The sequence below is a fragment of the Acanthochromis polyacanthus genome, chromosome 10 (assembly GCF_021347895.1).
Source record: "Acanthochromis polyacanthus isolate Apoly-LR-REF ecotype Palm Island chromosome 10, KAUST_Apoly_ChrSc, whole genome shotgun sequence".
In the NCBI taxonomy this organism is placed as follows: domain Eukaryota; kingdom Metazoa; phylum Chordata; class Actinopteri; family Pomacentridae; genus Acanthochromis; species Acanthochromis polyacanthus.
Window position 1 is genome coordinate 11725011 of NC_067122.1, and position 20971 is coordinate 11745981.

The 20971-nt window shown below is 38.5% G+C and overlaps 3 protein-coding genes across 3 annotated transcripts; 2 read left to right on the forward strand and 1 right to left on the reverse strand.

Annotated features, from left to right (window-relative positions):
- Positions 1 to 7890: 7890 nt before the first annotated feature.
- On the forward strand, positions 7891 to 10216 carry LOC110963366 (uncharacterized). Its single transcript, XM_051954837.1, has 4 exons — positions 7891 to 7951; positions 8030 to 8074; positions 8174 to 8334; positions 9192 to 10216. The coding sequence occupies exons 1-4, from the start codon at positions 7897 to 7899 to the stop codon at positions 9984 to 9986; spliced, it is 1056 nt and encodes a 351-aa protein (XP_051810797.1). The 5' UTR covers positions 7891 to 7896; the 3' UTR covers positions 9987 to 10216.
- Positions 10217 to 10630: 414 nt separating this feature from the next.
- On the reverse strand, positions 10631 to 16560 carry cops6 (COP9 signalosome subunit 6). Its single transcript, XM_022211712.2, has 10 exons — positions 16414 to 16560; positions 14647 to 14772; positions 14377 to 14508; positions 13857 to 13945; positions 13492 to 13554; positions 13347 to 13394; positions 13138 to 13252; positions 12515 to 12607; positions 12208 to 12308; positions 10631 to 11093 (listed from the first exon to the last, which is right to left on the reverse strand). Exons 1-10 carry the CDS (start codon positions 16454 to 16456, stop codon positions 10953 to 10955), a joined length of 951 nt encoding a protein of 316 aa, XP_022067404.1. The 5' UTR covers positions 16457 to 16560; the 3' UTR covers positions 10631 to 10952.
- Positions 16561 to 16644: 84 nt separating this feature from the next.
- On the forward strand, positions 16645 to 20874 carry LOC110963362 (F-box/LRR-repeat protein 12). The gene is made up of 3 exons (XM_022211711.2): positions 16645 to 16880; positions 17007 to 17082; positions 18525 to 20874. The coding sequence occupies exons 1-3, from the start codon at positions 16780 to 16782 to the stop codon at positions 19572 to 19574; spliced, it is 1227 nt and encodes a 408-aa protein (XP_022067403.1). The 5' UTR covers positions 16645 to 16779; the 3' UTR covers positions 19575 to 20874.
- The last annotated feature ends 97 nt before the right edge of the window (positions 20875 to 20971 follow it).

Here is a 20971-nt window from a genome sequence, read left to right on the forward strand (position 1 = left end):
ATATGACATGTTTTTGCGACAGTGAAAAAAATCACATTTTTTCGACATAGTATACTATGGCGTAACTTCTTTTGGACAAAATTCATGACGTTTTTTTTTTCAAAGAAAACCTTACCATAATGTTTTTCACAGCCTACTTTACAATATTTCATCATATGGCAAGTTTTTACCACATGTTGAAAAAATGGCATTTTTTTGACATAGTATACTATGGCGGGTTTTTTTTGGACAAAATTCATGACATTTTTTTTCAAAGAAAACCTTACTATAGTGTTTTTCACAGCCTACTTTACATTATTTCATCATATGGCATGTTTTTACATCATGTTGAAAACATCCTATTTTTGTTTGACATGTGGACAAAATTCATGATGATTTTTTTTCAAACTGCTCCATAGAATGTTGTCCGAAAATGGAAAAAAAAGTCATTCTTTGTCCGAAAATGGACAAAAACATCGTAGTTTAGTATAGCGTCTGAAAATGGACAAAAAAAGTCACAGTTTAATGCGTCGTCCAAAATGGACAATTAACGTCATAGTATGTCGTCCGAAAATGGACAGAAAACGTCATTTTTTGTCCGAAAATGGACAAAAAAAGGTCATCGTTTAGTATGTTGTCCGACAACGGACAAAAAAAGTAATTTCTTGCCCGAAATTGGACAAAAACGTCATCGTTTAATACTTTGTCCGAAAATGGATAAATAACGACATAGTTTTGTATGTCGTCTGAAAATGGACAAAAAACGTCATAGTTTAGTATGTCGTCGAGAAATGGACAAAAACGTCAACGAGAAGACATACAGCAAAGGACCGGGGCAGGAAACGAACCCTGGCCACTGCATCAGAGAAAGCCCCTGCACATTGGTTTCTCGCTTAACTCGATGAGCTATACAGGCACAGTTTTACAGCCTTCTTTATATTATTTCATCATATGACATGTTTTTGCGACAGTGAAAAAAATCACATTTTTTCGACATAGTATACTATGGCGTAACTTCTTTTGGACAAAATTCATGACGTTTTTTTTTTCAAAGAAAACCTTACCATAATGTTTTTCACAGCCTACTTTACAATATTTCATCATATGGCAAGTTTTTACCACATGTTGAAAAAATGGCATTTTTTTTGACATAGTATACTATGGCATTTTTTTTAGACAAAATTCATGACGATTTTTTTTTCAAAGAAAACCTTACCATACTGTTTTTCACAGCCTACTTTACATTATTTCATCATATGGCCTGTTTTTACCACATGTTGAAAACATCCCATTTTTGTTCGACATTCGGACAAAATTCATGATGATTTTTTTAAAAATCAGACTGGTCTATAATATGTCCTCCGAAAATGAAAAAAAACGTCATTCTTTCTCCGAAAATGGACAAAACATCATAGTTTAGTATAGCGTCTGAAAATGGACAAAAAAAAGTCATAGTTTAGTATCTCATCTAAAAATGGACAAAATAACGTCAATTGTCGCACGTATGGTGTCCGACAATTGACAAATAACGTCATTTCTTGCCCGAAATTGCACGAAAATGTCATTGTTTAATACTTCGTCCAAAAATGGACAAATAACATCATTGTATGTCGTCCGAAAATGGACAAAAAAACGTAATTTTTTGTCCAAAATGGACAAAAAATGTCATAGTTTAGCATGCCGTCCGACAATGGACAAAAAAGGTCATTTTTTTGTCCAAAAATGGACAAGAATTTCATAGTTTTTTACGGCCTTCTTTTTGTCAATATTTTCTTTTTCCCTTTTTTCAGCTTTATTGTCACAGGAGCAGTGTAGAGTGACAGGAAACGGGGAGAAGACATGCAGCAAAGGGCCAGGGGCAGGAATCAAACTGTGGCCGGTGCGTCACAGACCAGCCCCTGTACATGAGTTTCCCGCTTAACCCGATGAGCTATACGAGCGCAATTTTATGGCCTTCTTTACATTATTTCATCATATGACATGTTTTTACGACGAGTTTAAAAAAAAATGGCATTTTTATCGACATGGTATACTATGGCGTAACTTCTTTTGGACAAAATTCATGATGATTTTTTTTTCAAAGAAAACCTTAGCATAGTGTTTTTCACAATCTACTTTACATTATTTCATCATATGGCATGCTTTTACGACATGTTGAAAAATATCCCATTTTTTTCAACATAGTATACTATGGCGGTTTTTTTTGGACAAAATTCATGACAATTTTTTTTATAAAGAAACCCTTACCATAGTGTTTTTCACAGCCTACTTTACATTATTTCATCATATGGCATGCTTTTAAGACATGTTGAAAAATATCCCATTTTTTTCGACATAGTATACTATGGCATTTTTTTGGACAAAATTCATTACTTTTTTTTATAAAGAAACCCTTACCATAGTGTTTTTCACAGCCTACTTTATATTATTTCATCATATGGCATGTTTTTACGACATGTTGAAAACATCTCATTTTTGTTTGACATTTGGACAAAATTCATAATGATTTTTTTTTCAAATCAAACTGGTCTATAGTATGTCGTCTGAAAATGGAAAAAACACGTCATTCTTTGTCCGAAAATGGACAAAAACATCATAGTTTAGTATAGCATCCTAAATGGACAAAAAAAATCATAGTTTAGTATCTCGTCTAAAAATGGATAAAAAACATCATAGTTTAGTATGTCATCTGAAAATGGACAAAAAAACATCATTTTTTTGTCCGAAAATGGACAAAAAAAGTTCTAGTTTAGTATGTCGTCCGTCAATGGACAAATAACGTCATTTCTTGCCCGAAATTGGACAAAGACGTCATTGTTTTATACTTCGTCCGAAAATGGACAACAAACGTCATTTTTATTCCGAAAATGGACAAAAACGTCATATTTTAGTATGCCGTCCTAAAATGGACAAGAAACGTCATAGTTTAGTATGTCATCTGACAATGGACAAAAAACGTTATTTTTTTTTCCCCAAAAATGGACAAAAACGTCGTAGTTTAGTATGTCGTCCGAAAATGGACAAAAAACGTCACAGTTTAGTATGTCGTCCGAAAATGGACAAAAACCATAATTTCTTGCCTGAAAATGGACATAAACGTCATATTTTAGTATGCTGTCCAAAAATGGACAAAAAAGTCATAGTTTCGTATGTCATCCGACAATGGACAAAAAAACGTCATTTTTTGTCCGAAAATGGACAAAAACAGCATTGTTTAATACGTCATCCAAAAATGGACAAATAACATCATAGTTTTGTATGTTGCCCGAAAATGGACAAAAAACATCATTTTTTGTCCAAAAATGGACAAATAACGTCATAGTTTACTATGTCGTCCGACAATGGACAAAAAAACGTCATTTCCTGCGCGAAAATGGACAAAAGCGTCATAGTTTAGTGTGCCATCCGAAAATGGACAAAAAACGTCATAGTATAATACGTCGTCCGACAATGGACAAAAAACGTCATTTCTTCTCCGAAAATGGACAAAAACGTCATTGTTTAATACGTCATCCAAAAATAGACAAATAACGTCATAGTTTTGTATGTGGTCCGAAAATCAACAAAAAACATCATATTTTTGTCCGAAAATGGACAAAAAACATCATTTTTATTCCAAAAATGGATAAAAACATCATAGTTTCGTACGTCATCCGACAATGGACAAAAAAACGTAATTTTTTGTCCGAAAATAGACAAAAACGTCATTGTTTAATACATCATCCAAACATGGACAAATAACATCATAGTTTTGTATGTTGCCCGAAAATGGACAAAAAACATCATTTTTTTGTCCAAAAATGGACAAATAACGTCATAGTTTACTTTATGGTACGACAATGGACAAAAAAAACATAATTTCCTGCGCGAAAATGGACAAAAGCGTCATAGTTTAGTATGCCATCCAAAAATGGACAAAAAACGTCATTTTTATTCCGAAAATGGACAAAAACGTCATATTTTAGTATGCCGTCCTAAAATGGACAAGAAACGTCATAGTTTAGTATGTCATCTGACAATGGACAAAAAACGTTATTCTTTTTCCCCAAAAATGGACAAAAACGTTGTAGTTTAGTATGTCGTCCGAAAATGGACAAAAACGTCATAGTTTAGTATGTCGTCCGAAAATGGACAAAAACCATAATTTCTTGCCTGAAAATGGACAAAAACGTCATATTTTAGTATGCTGTCCTAAAATGGACAAAAAAGTCATAGTTTCGTATGTTATCCGACAACGGACAAAAAAACGTCATTTTTTGTCCGAAAAAGGACAAAAACGGCATTGTTTAATACGTCATCCAAAAATGGACAAATAACGTCATAGTTTACTATGTGGTACGACAATGGACAAAAAAACGTCATTTCCTGCGCGAAAATGGACAAAAGCGTCATAGTTTAGTGTGCCATCCGAAAATGGACAAAAAACGTCATAGTATAATACGTCGTCCGACAATGGACAAAAAACGTCATTTCTTCTCCGAAAATGGACAAAAACGTCATTGTTTAATACGTCATCCAAAAATAGACAAATAACGTCATAGTTTTGTATGTGGTCCGAAAATCAACAAAAAACGTCATATTTTTGTCCGAAAATGGACAAAAAACATCATTTTTATTCCAAAAATGGACAAAAACGTCATAGTTTCGTACGTCATCCGACAATGGACAAAAAAACGTCATTTTTTGTCCGAAAATGGACAAAAACGTCATTGTTTAATACATCATCCAAACATGGACAAATAACATCATAGTTTTGTATGTTGCCCGAAAATGGACAAAAAACATCATTTTTTGTCCAAAAATGGACAAATAACGTCATAGTTTACTTTGTGGTACGACAATGGACAAAAAAACATAATTTCCTGCGCGAAAATGGACAAAAGCGTCATAGTTTAGTATGCCATCCGAAAATGGACAAAAAACGTCATAGTATAATACGTCGTCCGACAATGGACAAAAAACGTCATTTCTTCTCCGAAAATGGACAAAAACGTCATTGCTTAATACGTCATCCAAAAATAGACAAATAACGTCATAGTTTTGTATGTGGTCCGAAAATCGACAAAAAACATCATTTTTTGTCCGAAATTGGACAAAAAACGTCATTTTTATTCCAAAAATGGACAAAAACGTCATAGTTTAGTATGTCATCCGAAAATGGACAAAAAAGTCATAGTTTAGTATGTCGTCCGACAATGGACAAAAAACGTCATTTTTTGTCCAAAAATGGACAAAAACATCACAGTTTAGTATGTCGTCCGAAAATGGACAAAAAAAGTCATAGTTTAGTATGTCGTCCGACAATGGACAAAAAACATCATTTTTATTCCAAAAATGGACAAAAATGTCATGGTTTAGTATGTCATCCGAAAATGGACAAAAAAAGTCATAGTTTAGTATGTCGTCCGACAATGGACAAAAAACGTCATTTTTTGTCCAAAAATGGACAAAAATGTCACAGTTTAGTATGTTGTACGACAATGGACAAAAAACATAATTTCTTGCCTGAAAATGGACAAAAACGTCATATTTTAGTATGCTGTCCTAAAATGGACAAAAAATGTCATAGTTTCGTACGTCATCCGACAATGGACAAAAAAACGTCATTTCTTGTCCGAAAATGGACAAAAACATCATTGTTTAATACGTCACCCAAAAATGGACAAATAATGTCATAGTTTTGTATGTTGTCCGAAAATGGACAAAAAAAACATCATTTTTTGTCCAAAAATGGACAAAAGCGTCATAGTTTAGTATGCCATCCGAAAATGGACAAAACACGTCACAGTTTAGTATGTCGTCCGACAATGGACAAATAACGTCAGTTCTTGCCCGAAATTGCACAAAAACATCATTGTTTAATAATTCGTCCAAAAATGGACAAATAACGTCATAATTTTGTATGTCGTCCGAAAATGGACAAAAAACGTCATTTTTATTCTGAAAATGGACAAGAGGGTCATGGTTTAGCATGTCATCCGAAAATGGACAAAAAACGTCATAGTTTAATATATCGTCCGACAATGGACAAAAAACATCATTTCTTGTCCGAAAATGGACAAGAATGTCATTGTTTAATACGTCGTCCAAAAATGGGTAAATAACGTCATAGTTTTCTATGTCGTCCGAAAATGAACAAAAAACGTCATAGTTTAGTATGTCGTCCGACAATGGACAAAAAACGTCATAGTTTAGTATGTCGTCGGACAATGGACAAAAAACGTCATTTCCTGCCCGAAAATGGTCAAAAGCGTTATAGTTTAGTATGCCGTCCGAAAATGGACAAAAAACGTCATAGTATAGTATGTCATCCAAAATGTGGAAAAAATTGTCATAGTTTCATCTGTCGTCCAAAATATGACAAAAACTTCATAGTTTAGTATGTCTTCCAAAATATGGCAAGAACATCATAGTATGTGGTCCAAAATATGGAAAAAATGTCATAGTGTAGTATGTCGTTAGAAATATGGCAAAAACATCATAGTTTAGTATGTGGTCCAAAATATGACAAAAATGCCATAGTTTAGTCGGTCGTCCAAAATATGAAAACAGCGTCATAGTTTAGAATGTCGTCCAAAATGTGACAAAAATGCCATAGTTTAGTTTGTTGTCCAAAATGTGAAAAAAACGTCATAGTTTAGTATGTCGTCCAAAATCGTTAAGTATGTATAAACTATGATGTTTTAGTGAACTGAGCAGCCTTGGTGGAGTATTGCTCTCTCTGAATGCTTCTCTAGTTCTTTTAGCTGACCACATAAAAAATAAAGAAAACCCTGACCAAAAATGGTTTGCTTTAATTGTGCTTGTTGTTCGCTCAGGCAGCGTACGTAGAAACACCAGATATAAACACATTTAAGGTTTGTCTTGCCTGGGTACAAAATAAGGTTTTGGAATAGAATGGGAACTCTGTGCTGTGTTGAGTTGAAAAACATTCACCTGACAAACAAGGATTGAGTTTTTGACATATTTATAATGACAGCATCCTGTAAGAATGAAGAATTTTAATAGTTGAACTGATAACCACAGTCCCAGACACTGAAGTGTTGGAAAAGCAGGTGTTCTTCAGGGTAAAATAACCACCTTTAGGAACTGACAGCACTTTGGAAATCTGTAAAAAGTCATTATAAACGTATGCCTAAGGCCGTGTGGGTTATCATCTAAGATTTTTACTGCTTTCTTTGGCAGAGGTATTGTGGTAGTAGGCAGCATTTTCCCCACAGTTGCAGTCATCCCAGCAGGTGATGTTTTCCTCCCAGACTTAATTGGGAGTTTCCATTTGAAGTCTGTTCTCTTTATGGTTTTGCTGCTGAAGTCCAGGGGCTTTTTATTCCAAATTGGCGCCAAAGGGCCAACATTAAACCTTATTAAAAGGGAGGCGGAGAAGAGATTTGGGGCTCAAAGTTGGTGGAATCCTATTGGACAGGATATAATGTTACAGGGTGGCTGATGCAGAGGTTCGTATTTAGCCCCCTGAGTCCTGTTATTGCGGTGAAGACGGCCTCCTGAACCAGGTGAGTAGAACATGGTTGGATGGTTTTAGTTCACAGTGTTGCAACTAGAAACAATGCTTCATCATTGTGAATGTTGTTAAGCTCTTTTGTTGCTGCTTTTTATTCTATTTCTTTGGGATAATGTGTTTTTAGAGATAAGGTTTATGGAATAGACTCACCTAGACATATAATGTAGTTCTTTACAGATGTTTGCCAGTTGTGAGGATTTTTCCATCAAGTCTAACGTGTAGAGGACAAAACAGTTACTTAAATCCACTTTTACGTTTTCTTCATGAAACTAAGAATTGTAACTTTCACTGATAAATCCTTCAGCAATTACTTAGGTGATATGTGTCTATTTTCCCCAAAATTAAATAAATGTATGTTTGTCATAAAACTCGTCTTCTCTGGTTTGCAGGGATTCAAGATGATTTCTTCAATATGTTTGGCGGGGGCGCTCTGCTGTCTCACGCTTCTTCCAGGTCAGTTCTGCTTCTTTAACCTTTCCAGATGTTGTTGAAATAATGGAAATCACCATTCACCAAGTTCTTCTCTTTCAGGCCTGCTGGAGGCAAAATCTCTTCTGAGTGCTATTAAGCAGGAAGGTAAATGCAGATCTTGATTTAGTTTTAGTATCAACTCTGCAGCATTGCTGTGTTTTAGGGGCTTTTTGAGTAACTAAACTTCATGTCTTCTTCTCACAGAGATGGTCCCTGTCGGCCATGTTAGTATCAACTCAGACAAAGCAAACGACTTTCTAACTCACTCCAGACCAAAGCGTAACGCAGACCCCCGCTGGTACAGAGGAAACCCAGACTTCCAGGCTTACTACAGATACTATAGCAGCATCGGACACACTGAGGGGGTAAGATACTGACTGTGGGCCTCCTGCTGTGCAGCAAAAAAATCACTATTTCCCAGTACATTTCACTTAGTCTGTGGAACCTCTCAAGAATCCGGTTTTGTGTCTTTGCTACATAACTCTACAAACACCCTGAAAAACTTAAAATTGCAAGACAGGAACTGTGACAACTAACCTTTGCAGATTACAATAATAAACCAGCAGATTGCATTTAGATTTAAGTTCATAATTGTGTTGTTTTAGCTTAGTGTAGTCAACTATGACTAAAATTCCTTTGCTCATTTGGAAGGAAGATTTTTTTTAGCCTAAATGTTGACTGATAAACATCAGCAGTGCATCATGACACTTTGTGTGTTTTCGGCTTTCAGACTTCAAATTCCCAAATGAAACTGAGCTGTACAATGCAGAAACAATATGTCCGTCCCTCAACTAATTTATACTATACTCTAATTTTTAAATTTTTTTCTTATTGCCTAGTAGGTTTTCACATACTTGGAGTTTGATGTGGTATTTTTGGTGAATAATGATAAACACTTACATGCAAAGAGTTTTTTTTTTTTAAAGGGATGAAACTTTTTTTTATAAAGCAAGTCTTGCAAGACAAATCAATAGCAAGTGTAGCAAATTCAAGGAGTTATAAAAAAATAATAGAAGTTCTGTTTTGAGTGTAAAGAACCTTGAGACCTTTTTTTTGGTTTGTTTGTTTCATGGATCTTATCTGGGTTATTTTCTCTTGACTAGATCCTCGCTTGTGTTGTATCTGCTCTCAGATGTACTTTGCTTTGGATAAAAACATCTGCTAGAATTGTAGATAAATTCATTATTTGTAACATCAGGCTGTGTCTGTTTTTTCCTCTCAGCTCTATGAGATTGACAAGCTGCGGATGCTCTACCAGCAGATGCGGTACCTGGAGCACACCTACGGCCCCAACGCCTCCTATTTCCAGAGCAAACTGGGAGTGCCGATGCTCATGTGCGACCCAGCCACAGACAAGAAGTGCAAAGCGGCTCCTCCTCCTCCTCCAATGAAGGGGCTCCCCAAGGCCACGATGCTCCCAGCCACCCCTCCTCCTCCCCCTATAGCTCCAGCCATCTCCCAGGCGGATGTCCTCTACCTGTGCAACAAGAAGGACCCCCTCTGCAAGCCCCACATTGTCTACCTGCCCAGCGGCGCTGTGCCCGTGCTCTGCGACCCCCGCTACCACCCCCACTGCACTCCTCAGAAGGCCCCACCGGCCCCCGTGGCAGTGCCCCAACCTCCCCCTCCACCGCCGAAGAAGTCCGCCCCGCCTCCACCTCCCCCGATCCTCGTCAAGAAGTCTCCCCCGGCCCAGATCCGCACCTTCAAGGGCATGGAGTACGACTGTGACCCCTACTGGGACCCCGACTGCCTGATCGACCACCCACCCAGGCCCATCAAGGGGAAGATCGTGGTTCCCCCACCACCACCTCCACCCGTGGAGGAAGAAGAGGAGGTACCTGTGGAGGAGCCAGCACCCCCTGCACTCAAAGAGAAGAAGATAACCTACCCTTTCTCTTACCCAAACTACCACCCCCTCCCCTACGACCCCAGGGATGATCTGTACGACCCGGTCCGCTTCCAGTACCCACAGCCTGCTGATCCTGCCGACGAACCCGCAGAGGAGAGTCAGTGAAACGTCCAGGATACGTCTCTTAAAATGAAACAGACTTTGATGGAAAAGTTGCACAATTTCTTATCCACTGTCATGGAAAGCAACACGTACTAGAGTTGTGATAGGATGTAGTGTTATTCAGCTGACAGCTTCATGTATTTATCATCACTGTCAGCATGTAAACCAAACATGTTTTCAATTGGGACAAGCATTTCATGCAAATGATTTTTGAGTGATAATAAAATGTGAAAAGTCTGTGAATGAGCAGCATTTTGACTTCACTTTTAAAAATGTGCAAAAACACATTGGCTCCTCCCGGCGCCACATGGCAGGTTAAAGCAGACTTGTAAACTAGGAACTTGCAGGTTGGGGGTCATTATGTTGAGTTCCGCAGTACATTTAATACCCAAATAAATGCTGACTCCTGTTACACACCTCAGAGTCTGGAGCTATAACTTGCCCTCCCCCTCATCTTCTAGTGTATTTTGCTTGTCTGTCCAAAAGCTCCAGAGGCAATCAAACAGCAGGATCACAGCTTCAAAAGACGAGCTCACTCTCAGCTGCTCACAATAAACCTGCAGCTCCACGTAGCACACTTTTGGCTCATTAAGGTCTGACATTTTTCTGTGTCCCTGTTAGAAAGAAGAAGAGTCAAAAGTCTCATGAAAAAATTTAGCAGATCATTTATTACATACAGAAACATGAAACAATAAAACAAACTGGGTAAAATAATATAACGTTCATGTACAGTGGATTCATCGCTGTGCATACCCACAAAGAGTTGAGTGATTTTGTACACATCTCTTACTGATTGGTGTATTTAGGTGCCTTTAGACACACTTGTGGTTGAAAATGGTACACTGTTTGGAAAAAAAGCTACTGTTGGCTTAAGGATTTCTTTTTAGCAAACCAAAATACAAACAAACCCAAAATAAAGGACAGAACAGAGAAAAAGAAACTGCAGTGCTTGTTTGTCTGTCTGCCAGCTCAAAAGAAGAGTCCTCTCATCCTCCGGCCGATGCCCTGTCTGTCGTACAGGACGTTGAACTTGTTGATGAACTGGTTCATACTGTTGCAAGTCTTGGTGATGGTGCCTAAGTAGGCCATGAGGCCGACATCATTACATTGCTGCAGGGAAACAAGAGGCACAGTTGCAGAAAGCCCTCATTTGGCACGACAACATGGAGATTCACTCAAAACAGTAACGTCTTCACAGCATAAAACAATCTGAATTTATCTACAATTACTATTTTTAATAATCAACTAGAAGTAACTCTATAAAGCACATTCAAATCTGTAAATACTTATACTGTATTTTCTCACTTTTAAAACTCGTCCCATGACCTACACCTCACACCAGGTGCTTTGGCTTCAAAAAAAAAAACCAAGAATTTTTTTTTCTAAATTGAATGTTATTCAATGTGCCTTTCTGTATTTTTGTGTTCTTGCATTGTGTATAATAAATTAATTCACAGGCTTTAAACAGTGAACAAAGGTTAAGTGATGCATCTGGTCTGGATTTGGAATGAAGAAGGGGTTGTAAATGCTCACAAGGACTAAGAATCAGACTAATTCCTGGGTAGGTTTTCTGTAGGTCAAATGAGGAAGAATCTGAGGTGCCAATGAAATCACAATATGATGGATAATCTCCTCAGACAGTATTCATTTTTGGCTGTTTGGTCAATATTTGTGCAATACTTCTGTCACTAAAATAGGAAATGCTCTTTTAAGATGCATTTTTACATTGATTTTTTTTTTTGCAAAAACTTACTTTTGTAATATTGAATACAATCTTTTTCATTTTTTCTCCTTATGGTTATTGTCTTATGTTATTGGAGCACCAAATGCAGATCAGTTGTTTCCAAGAAATACACTACTTGCTTATGTTTGAGTAACATTCAATAAAAACTGAACTGTTGTTATTTGCTCTAAATTCTATTCACAGAATCCAAGACTGGAGGGTTAGCTTTACAATCAACTGTAAACACCTCAGACTTTAAAACGCTGATCTCTAAAGCAACTGTGGACCTTTTATTGTTTGTAGCCTCACCTCTGTACCCCTCCCTGTCCGTGCATTGTTAGAATTTATATCATTATTGGTGCATTTAAAAATCATGAAGAAGGAAGTTAGATTACGGCAGTCATCACACCAGTTTTATCTTTAAATGACATTCTGATGAACACAACATGCAATAAGTGCGTATTTTTGTGTGTGTATCTAAGTACAACAAAGTTCACTTACATCATAGAAGTCAGTTTTGAATTTTGTGGTGCTGAGGACTGGCAGTCTGTGACACAGGGCGTTTGCTTCTCGAAGGATCTCATGGTTAAATGGCACCTCTCCTGTGACAGAGAAAAATAAACAGCTTGCAAAAATGATAAGATAATGCTGTCAGAGATGCTTTCCAACAGAAGCTTGTAATTATGGGGGCGTGCTGGAGCGGCGTAAAAAGCAGGAGGAAACATCTAATTTCAGAACAGCTGCTCTCATGATTTATTTCCTGTCTTTGCTCTTAGTGCCTCCTTAAACGGGCCCCTTGTCCTCTCACCTGCTTCCACGGCTTTGACGTACTCTAGAATGATCTTCACTCGGCTGTGGAGCATCTTTATCGCACTGTGCTGGGCTATGAGATGTTCAGCAACTATCACAGAAGACAGAAATGCAAAAATATCAAAGTTAAAACCTGCTCAGATTGGTTTCAGCATAAATAACAATTTCTATTGTCAGGCAAGTCACGGAAAAGCAACTGACTGAAGTTTGCTTCTTGTAGGCATAAAGGAACACTTCTGTTTAACATTTGACTGTCTTGTCCATGTGTTTATTTTCCTGTTTTATTACTGTGTAAACTGAACTAATTTTGTGACATTGTGCTCTACAAAACAGTGAACTTAAGACATTTGCGATATTTCATTAGTCAGAACACCAACAGTGAAACTGAACTAACCCTAGCAGAAAGAATATTTCAGTTTCTTTCGCATTTCTCATGAGGTGGGAATAAGAGTTAACAGACCACCTTTTATGTGTTACTGTTCAGTAAACAACATTGATTTAGAAACTATTTTCTAATGCAAATGATTTACAGCTACTAGGAGACTGGGAAACGCATGAATTCACTCACTTCACTGTGTTCAGTTCTTAAAAGCTACCAGTATTAGCGTCAGTCTGTCTTACCTGTTGAGTTTTCTCCGGTGCCGGTGGCCGTCATTCGAGCTACATGATCGACACCGATTCTCTCTGCTTCCTCTGTTGCCAACGTGTACGTAAGTTCAGCAAACAACATGGTAGCCTGAGGAAATATTTACAACAAAACAATTATTCATGGGAAAATAAGTTACTGATGCAGGAAATAAAAAGTAGATCAAATTAGACAGGAACGCTACCTCGCCATTGATGATGTCAATCACAGATTCATAAACGCTAACAGGAAGCTGAAGGAGAAAAGGACACTTTGTTGAGAGCAGCTGTATTTAAACACATTACTGTATCATTGTCACATTGTTGGAGTGAAAGTGCAGATGAACTCACATCGGTGTGTTTGGTCATTGGGTTGAGCTTAAGGAAGAGAGGGCTCTCAATGATCTCGCACACCTGACAGGGAGTAGACAAATGACACTAAGCAAATGTACAAAATCAGAAATAACCATCAGGCTGTGTGCTATTCTCCTGCATTTGTACACAGGATTGTAAGACAACACTTAAAGTATTAAAAGCTTTAAATTAGTAAATTGAATCTCTCTGGCCATAAATTAATTACAAAATATAAGCCATACTAAATATACTTTCTGTTATTCGTTTTTATAGTCATTTTTTGTGCTTGTGTATATCCAGCCAACTGAGATCACACAGATTAGCGGTCACGTGCCACTGGTTAGTCTTCAGTGTTTGCCTACCTGCTTGTGAATGTGGATATCTGACGGGTCTGGGGGACCGCCTGTTGTGTACCAACCCAAGAACTCCATGTCTTTGAAGACCTGTTTGACTGAGAGACAAGAAGACATTTTAAAGAAAAACTACTAATAATTAATTAACTAGTTCATCAATTTATCAATGGCTTAACAACTTGATCTGATGTTCTTGGTAAAGTGTAAAGTCAACTCCCATGGCATGTTTTACCCATTTTAACTTACAAATGGAGCTTAACAGTGTAACTGTCATTTTTGGTAACTCAAGCAAGGACAAAGCAGAAGTGTTTACAATCAAATTAGAAAAAGCTAATCTGTGAACTGATCTTCCGAATGACGCTTGCTGCCAGTATTGCTAAACAAATCTTTTGCATTCTTTCAACAGAACTGGAAAAAAAACAGCACCGTCGTGTTACAGACTGGACAACATTTAGTAGCGTCAGTCATAACAGAAAAATACACACAAATAGAGGTACACTCTTGTGCTTGACACTTGAAAACTGCTTACACTGTTCCTCCTTAGTGTAGTAGTACTCCTTATCAATGTGTACTCTGTCGTCTATGGTGTGAGACAGCAGCTCAAAGGAGTTCATCACCTCAATGTTTCTACCCTCCTGTTTCCCGATCAGAGCACCAATCACTAAAGCAGGAAGAAAACAAACATCATCGTCAACAACATCTGCTGAAATTGACGTATTTAATGACACAACACCTGAGCCCAACGTGACAGAAAGCGACAGTACACTGTCAGCTACATGCCTGGTATTGTGATACATACCCTGCATTGGTCGCCCCTCTTGCGAGCGGATGCGTATCCAGTGATCAGATATGTTGAGGATAACCAGAGGGTGTAAGGCAACAGAAACGCTCCCTGTGACCCCTGAGGCCATGACACTGGGGCTGGCTACAATCAAACAGAGACACAAACAAGATGGGCTTCAATACTACAACAACTACAGTCGGGCCGGAACTTGTGTCATATAGTCAGACTGTTCTCGAGTGTTGACACAGCGCTTTGTGGAACAGTGTGGCTGCACTGCATTATGATTTTGATGCAGAGGAATTAAAAAAATGCTCTGCTTTGTTTCTACGTCTTTTGCCCATTTACAGTTGTCTTGGGTGGGGTAACAACAGGATGATGCAACGGAGGTCACCCAAAACTGTTTTGGTGAACCATATTTATCCTGGGAGATGAGCAAAGTCATGAAAATGGATAACTCATTGAAAAAAACTTGCAGAACTGCTTTATTTCACAATCCAGACGTTTGACAAAACTTGAAATTTCCAGTGTGTGTCGCTGCCTTGAGGTTCTGGATGTTCCCTGTAGTGAATGTGATGATGAAAGAAGTAACATAGAGACAGCAGAAGAAGAAAAGAAATGCCAACTTTAACCTGTAATCTACAGCCTATGAGTCCGACTAGTCTGCAACTAACAATTATTTACATATTGTGGGTTAATCTGTTGCTTATTTTCTTGATCTGCCAGCAAGTCGTTTAAGCTATAAAATGTCGGAAAATGGTGACAAACATTAAAGTGTTAAAAGGAAGCTTTTTTTCTTGCCACTGTCGCCTTAGGGCTTGCTCTGGGGGTTCAGGCATATGGGTTCTGTAAAGCATCTTGAGAGAATTTGATCTGTAACTGGAGCTATATAAATAAAACTGAATTGAATTAAAGTCCAAGATGAAACCCTCAAATGTCTACTTTTGTCCACAATCCCAAAATATTCAGGATACAGTCATATGTGAGTTGAAAAATTAAAATATTCACATATTAACAACTGCAATCAACGAATTGAGAATTTATTTCTTTCTGAAAATGTTTTATCTTAATTGATTATTAAAATAGTTAGTGATTAATCTAATAATTGACACCCAACTACGTAATCCTTAGGGCAATAAACAGCAATGATTATATGGCAACAATCCATCAAAGATTCAAAACAATTACTGGCTGCAAACCAGACAAAAAAAGAGACGTGAAGAAGTACAGCAGCCAGTAGTGTAGCCAAAGATATAAATAATAATATTTATACACATATATTTAAAAAAATCCCTTCATGTATCTGACAGTTGTTCAAATGCACCCCACTACAAAAATGCTTACAAAAATAAAAGCCATCATAAACCTACATGAAGATGTTTATTTTGATTCTGAATGCTGAGATACAGACAGGCCGGTAGATCGGTTCATCTCATGGTCAAGACCAGCCCTAATTTGAGCTTTGCTTGTTGTTACACATAAACAATACTGTTTTCGTCAAACCCATCTACGCAGGTATATTTAAGTTCACATTGCCGATTTAAACTCCAATCACAGAACAGAGGAGAAAACTGGATCCAAAGTAATGAATGCATTGACAGGTTTACAGCAGAGCCGTGAACGTTAACCCGCTTATGTCAGCAGGCTCGCTACCTACTGTCTCTAACACCACGAAGTCGTCACTTACAACCACTCACAGCACGAATACACAATACATGCGCCAAACTGCACACAATTTCATGTCAATATTAGGCAGAAATTGCGAGATAAGTGATAAATACTCGCCTGCCCCATCCACTTCCATTCCTCCACCATTGCTGGTCGCCATCTTGTCCGGTAAACCGCGCAGGCGCAGTGGGCTGTACACCTAACGAACGTTAGGTGGCAACATCTCTTGGTCGGGATGTTTTGAAGTAAACTCTAACCCAAAGTTATCCTTGTATATTCCCTAAATGTTAACAGAAATAAAGATTATTTTTGAAGGAGACAAACTTTACTCAGCACGAGGAAGTAAATTTGCCTGAAGCTTCATTCCGCCACTCGGTCCTACAGTCAGTGTGCGGCTGTTTCCTGGGGATCGCTGATCTAGGCGCAACCCGTGTGCGCCCGGATATTAGTCCGTGTGTAAGGTTTAAGAGTTTTGTTTACAAAATGGATGAATTCAAAGCCTGTAATCTGGACTACTTTCCCGAAAACATTTTAATTGATGTGTTGTCGTATCTGAGTGTACGAGAGCTGGTCAGAGCTGGGAGGTAAGAAGATGTAACTTCACTGTCAACATTATTCGCCTTTTACAACTAAAAACTCAACCAGGTCTTCCTTTGTTGTGTCTCTCGTCGCAAGATGAAGTTATTTGTCATTTGTTGCGGTGTTTTTAGAGTGTGTAAGAGATGGAGGCGCCTTGTTAAAGACCAAAGACTGTGGAGAGTTGTCGACCTGACTGCATGGAAAGGGGTAAGAATGTTACTGGAAATGTGGCTTTTTCTTTTCAGTTGTCTTGTCTCACAGAGGTGTGGTGCGTTTTTATTGAGTGAATACAGCAAAATCACATTTACACAATAAAAATATGTATTCTGATAAAATATCTGTACAAATTATATACTGCAAATATATGAAAATCATGTACTAGCAACACTTGTAACAACGGGAAAAGCTTTAGAGATGTATTTGGTCATAAAGACTAAGAGAGTCAGTGATCAGTTAGACCAGAACACAAGTCAGCAACTATGTGTAACTATGGGCTTGTGATTTAACGTCATCACTGACATCAAATCCAGTCACTTCCTTGGCACTGGGAGTGTTGCAAGGCTCACCCTGCAGGCTAACCATTAGATATGTCTCTGACAGGGAAATGTATTTGTATAAGTAAAAAAACACACACACATAACAGACAATCACAGGCCTTATTCATCCCAAAACGGGCTCGTCATATACTTCACTGCTGGGCCAGTTGTAACTGAGACCACACAAAATTTACTTGTTGATCGAGCTGACATGCAGGTCAGGTCTCAGTACTACTAGGGATTAAGGCTATTGATTGGCTGCATCAGTTCAAAATAAGGAAGTGAGAACAATAGACAGCTGAGATGCACTCTGGGTATTTTCAGTCCGCAGCCATGCATGGCCGGCTAGACAAACTAAAACAAGCAAATCATACAAACAAAACCTTAAAAAGAACAGTAGGAGACAGTGTTAGCAGGCTGAGCAATCACTGCAAAAAACACCGACAACAAAAATGCTAAATTTAGTGTCCGACGTGATTAAGCGATTTCAGCACAAAATATAAACATTTCTGGCACCCCAGTTAAAAACCACAATGAACCTGTAGTATATTATTCTTATGTAACTGTTGTTTTGACATCTCTAATGCACAACAGAAAAGTAAGATTCTCAAAAAATGGTACATGGCCGTTAGTGCAATGTCCAAAGACATACAACTGTTAAAAATGCACATCCACACAAAATTCGATGAAACAAACTATGGCCTATCTTTTCTTACCGATTCCTCTCTCAGTCAAAGAGCAGACAGCAGAAACCACAGCTACTTACAGTGTCGTTTTGGCAGGTTTCTAACTGCTCTCAGGGTTCAGGTTAGGCTTTGGTATTGTTAATTCATTACACACTCATCAATATCCACCTTGCACTTCCATCTTTTCTTGGCAAGTATGCATTTCTCTATTGTATGCTTTTAGTTTGTGCTGTATTTCTGTTAAATACATTTTAATGTAAAGCTATTTGAAATGACTTTGTGTATGAAATGCAAATAAACTAAAAGCCTCTTTTGATGACATACAAGCTGTCTGGCTGTGCAGTTATTGACAGAAACTGTTTCTCTGTTGCCTCCCGTCTCCCACCCTTAGCACGCACATATTCATGAACTGTCCTCTGTGTGTTAGGTGACATCCCGCATCCTTTGGGTCCTGCTGCGTCAGTACCTGGGTTGTGGACTAAGGTGCCTTCGATTGCGCGGTTTGCTGCTCTCTGCCCGAGCCGGCACCTTTCTCTCTGAGTCTTGGCTCAAAGCTTTGACCACAAAATGCCCTCGCCTGAGTAAGCTCTATCTACTGCATGCAGACCTGAGAAGCCTCCCCAATTGCCAGATCCTGCCTCCATCTTTACAGGTGCTGGAGCTGCGTGCTTGTGAGTTGCCTCGTAATTTTTTCAGCCAGAGCCTGCCAGCTTCACCTGCTCAACCCCAAGAAGAAGCAGAAGCCACGTCCAGTGTCGGTGCCCAGCAGCAAGGAAGGAATCGGAAGAAGAAAGGGCCTGACTCTCCTGCAGGCATTGCTATTGAAAGGTTGGTTCTTAACAATGTGCCTTCTTTCACAGACCAGCACCTGCAGAGTCTGACATCATGGGAGGGGCTCCGTCGATTGGAGCTGCGCGACACCTTTCGTGTAACAGCTAACGGGGTTAGAAGTTGTGCTGCTAAAGATGGTCTCTGTGGCGTGGAGGGGCTTTCCAGGCTCAAGTTTCTGGAAATAGGCATTATAGGGCGGCAGGGCTACCAGTCACAAATGCCCTCCCTTGGCCTGGGGGCAGGATGGCTCGGACTAGAGGAGCTGAGTCTTGGCGGTAAGGAGGTGGGGCCTGGCCTGCTCTGTGCCAGCCGTCTGAAGGACCTGAAACGTCTGTGCCTGTGGGCCTGCACACTCAGCGAGCTGCAGATTGTCCGCAGCTGCAGGATGCTCCGAGGTCTCCGCCAGCTGGAGTTTCTGGACGTGACCTTCCAGCCTCGACAGAGTCCACCTGTGGTAGAGGGGGAGGGTGGTGAGGAAGAAGAGCAGGACGGTGAGGAAGCTGCAGCCGCAGACAGCAGCACTGAAGAAAATAGGACACCGGATGTGAACGATCCCATTCCTAGTCTGCGTCGTTCACTGGCTGCCCTGCTGCCGTCCTGCACACTAGTTTTCACCAACTGCTCTGTTCAGATTAATGCAGAATAAATCCACTGCTGCTCTATACAAGTGGCTAACATGGATCCATCTCTCTGTCACACAGGATTATTCATTCAGTTCCATATAGTGTTAATGATATAATATTGGATTAATTTTTTTTTATCATTGTCTAAGGCATACCTAAGCCAGCTTATGAGACACCACAAACTCATATTGAGCAGATTCAGAATGCTACGTTAACATTGTCAGACATTACCCCAAAAATCCAAAGATTAAAATAAATGAATAAATTGAAAAGAGGATAAATCCGATTTTTCAGACTTTCATGTCAACAAAGTTTAAACACAGAGAAAATGTTATGTTTACTACTGGCAAAAGTTTGAACTATCAATTATTTCCTGGCTTAAATGACCATTTCATTTTTTTTAATCATTTCTATGCAGAAATACTAAATTTCAGGGTTTTGATGAACCATTCGATGCAGAATTGACACACTGTTGTGTCTATTGAATAAACCTAGGAAACTGTTAGCTTTTATTTGAGTTATATATGGAGTTTATGTTGACACAATACATTTTATAAAATATCTAATTCCAAGCAGGATTGTGCGATGTTGGCACTTCATCACATTGATGCAAACATTGTTCAAAAAATAATTTTGTCACCAGGTAGTCTTTTTCATAGATTTTTTTTTTTTTTTGAGATTGCCTCATAGACTGAGAGGTATTAAAGGGGGAGCTGTCACATTATGAATGGTATGCAAAAATCTTTCATATTGTGTTTACCCGAAGGATATGTAATCATATCCTTCAGTCACGCTGCCTTAACCAGTATTTTCAAGGTAAACCAGTAGAAGAATCTCACTTCCAAGAAGCTTATTCGTGTGGAAAATCAAGTCAATAAGTTGAAGTGAGACCCTTTTAAACTTGTTCACAATATCAAACAAAACAGAGGTGTCACTGCTGGACTGGAAACAGATCAGCAGCTGTCATCTACAAAGGCACAGGAACTGAAGCACACTGTGGGAAATGATCCACCTGTTTCCTGTTTATTTACCACTTTCTGTACACTGCATACATTCAGAGATCATATATATTACAAGCAGGTGTTTGGTTGTGGTGAAGCACAACGGAAGACATTTAAGTTACTCTAAAATGTAAAAAATAAATCCTAGTTCACTGTTTTACTTTTTCCAACATAATTTTTTTAGGCGTGAAATAAAAAATTGTGATATTACATGTATATTTGATGGAAGATCTATGTCATACAGTGAATTAAAACCTTTTTGAGGATGGGTAATCTTGTATACATGGAATTGTTTTGAATAAACCTATTTTGATCAAATAAATGCTGAAGTATTATTTATCTTTCACAGTTTTTGAAAACATCTTTAAAGACTTGTGTTTTGACTGATACAATTCATGAGCAGGAAAAATGTAATTGTC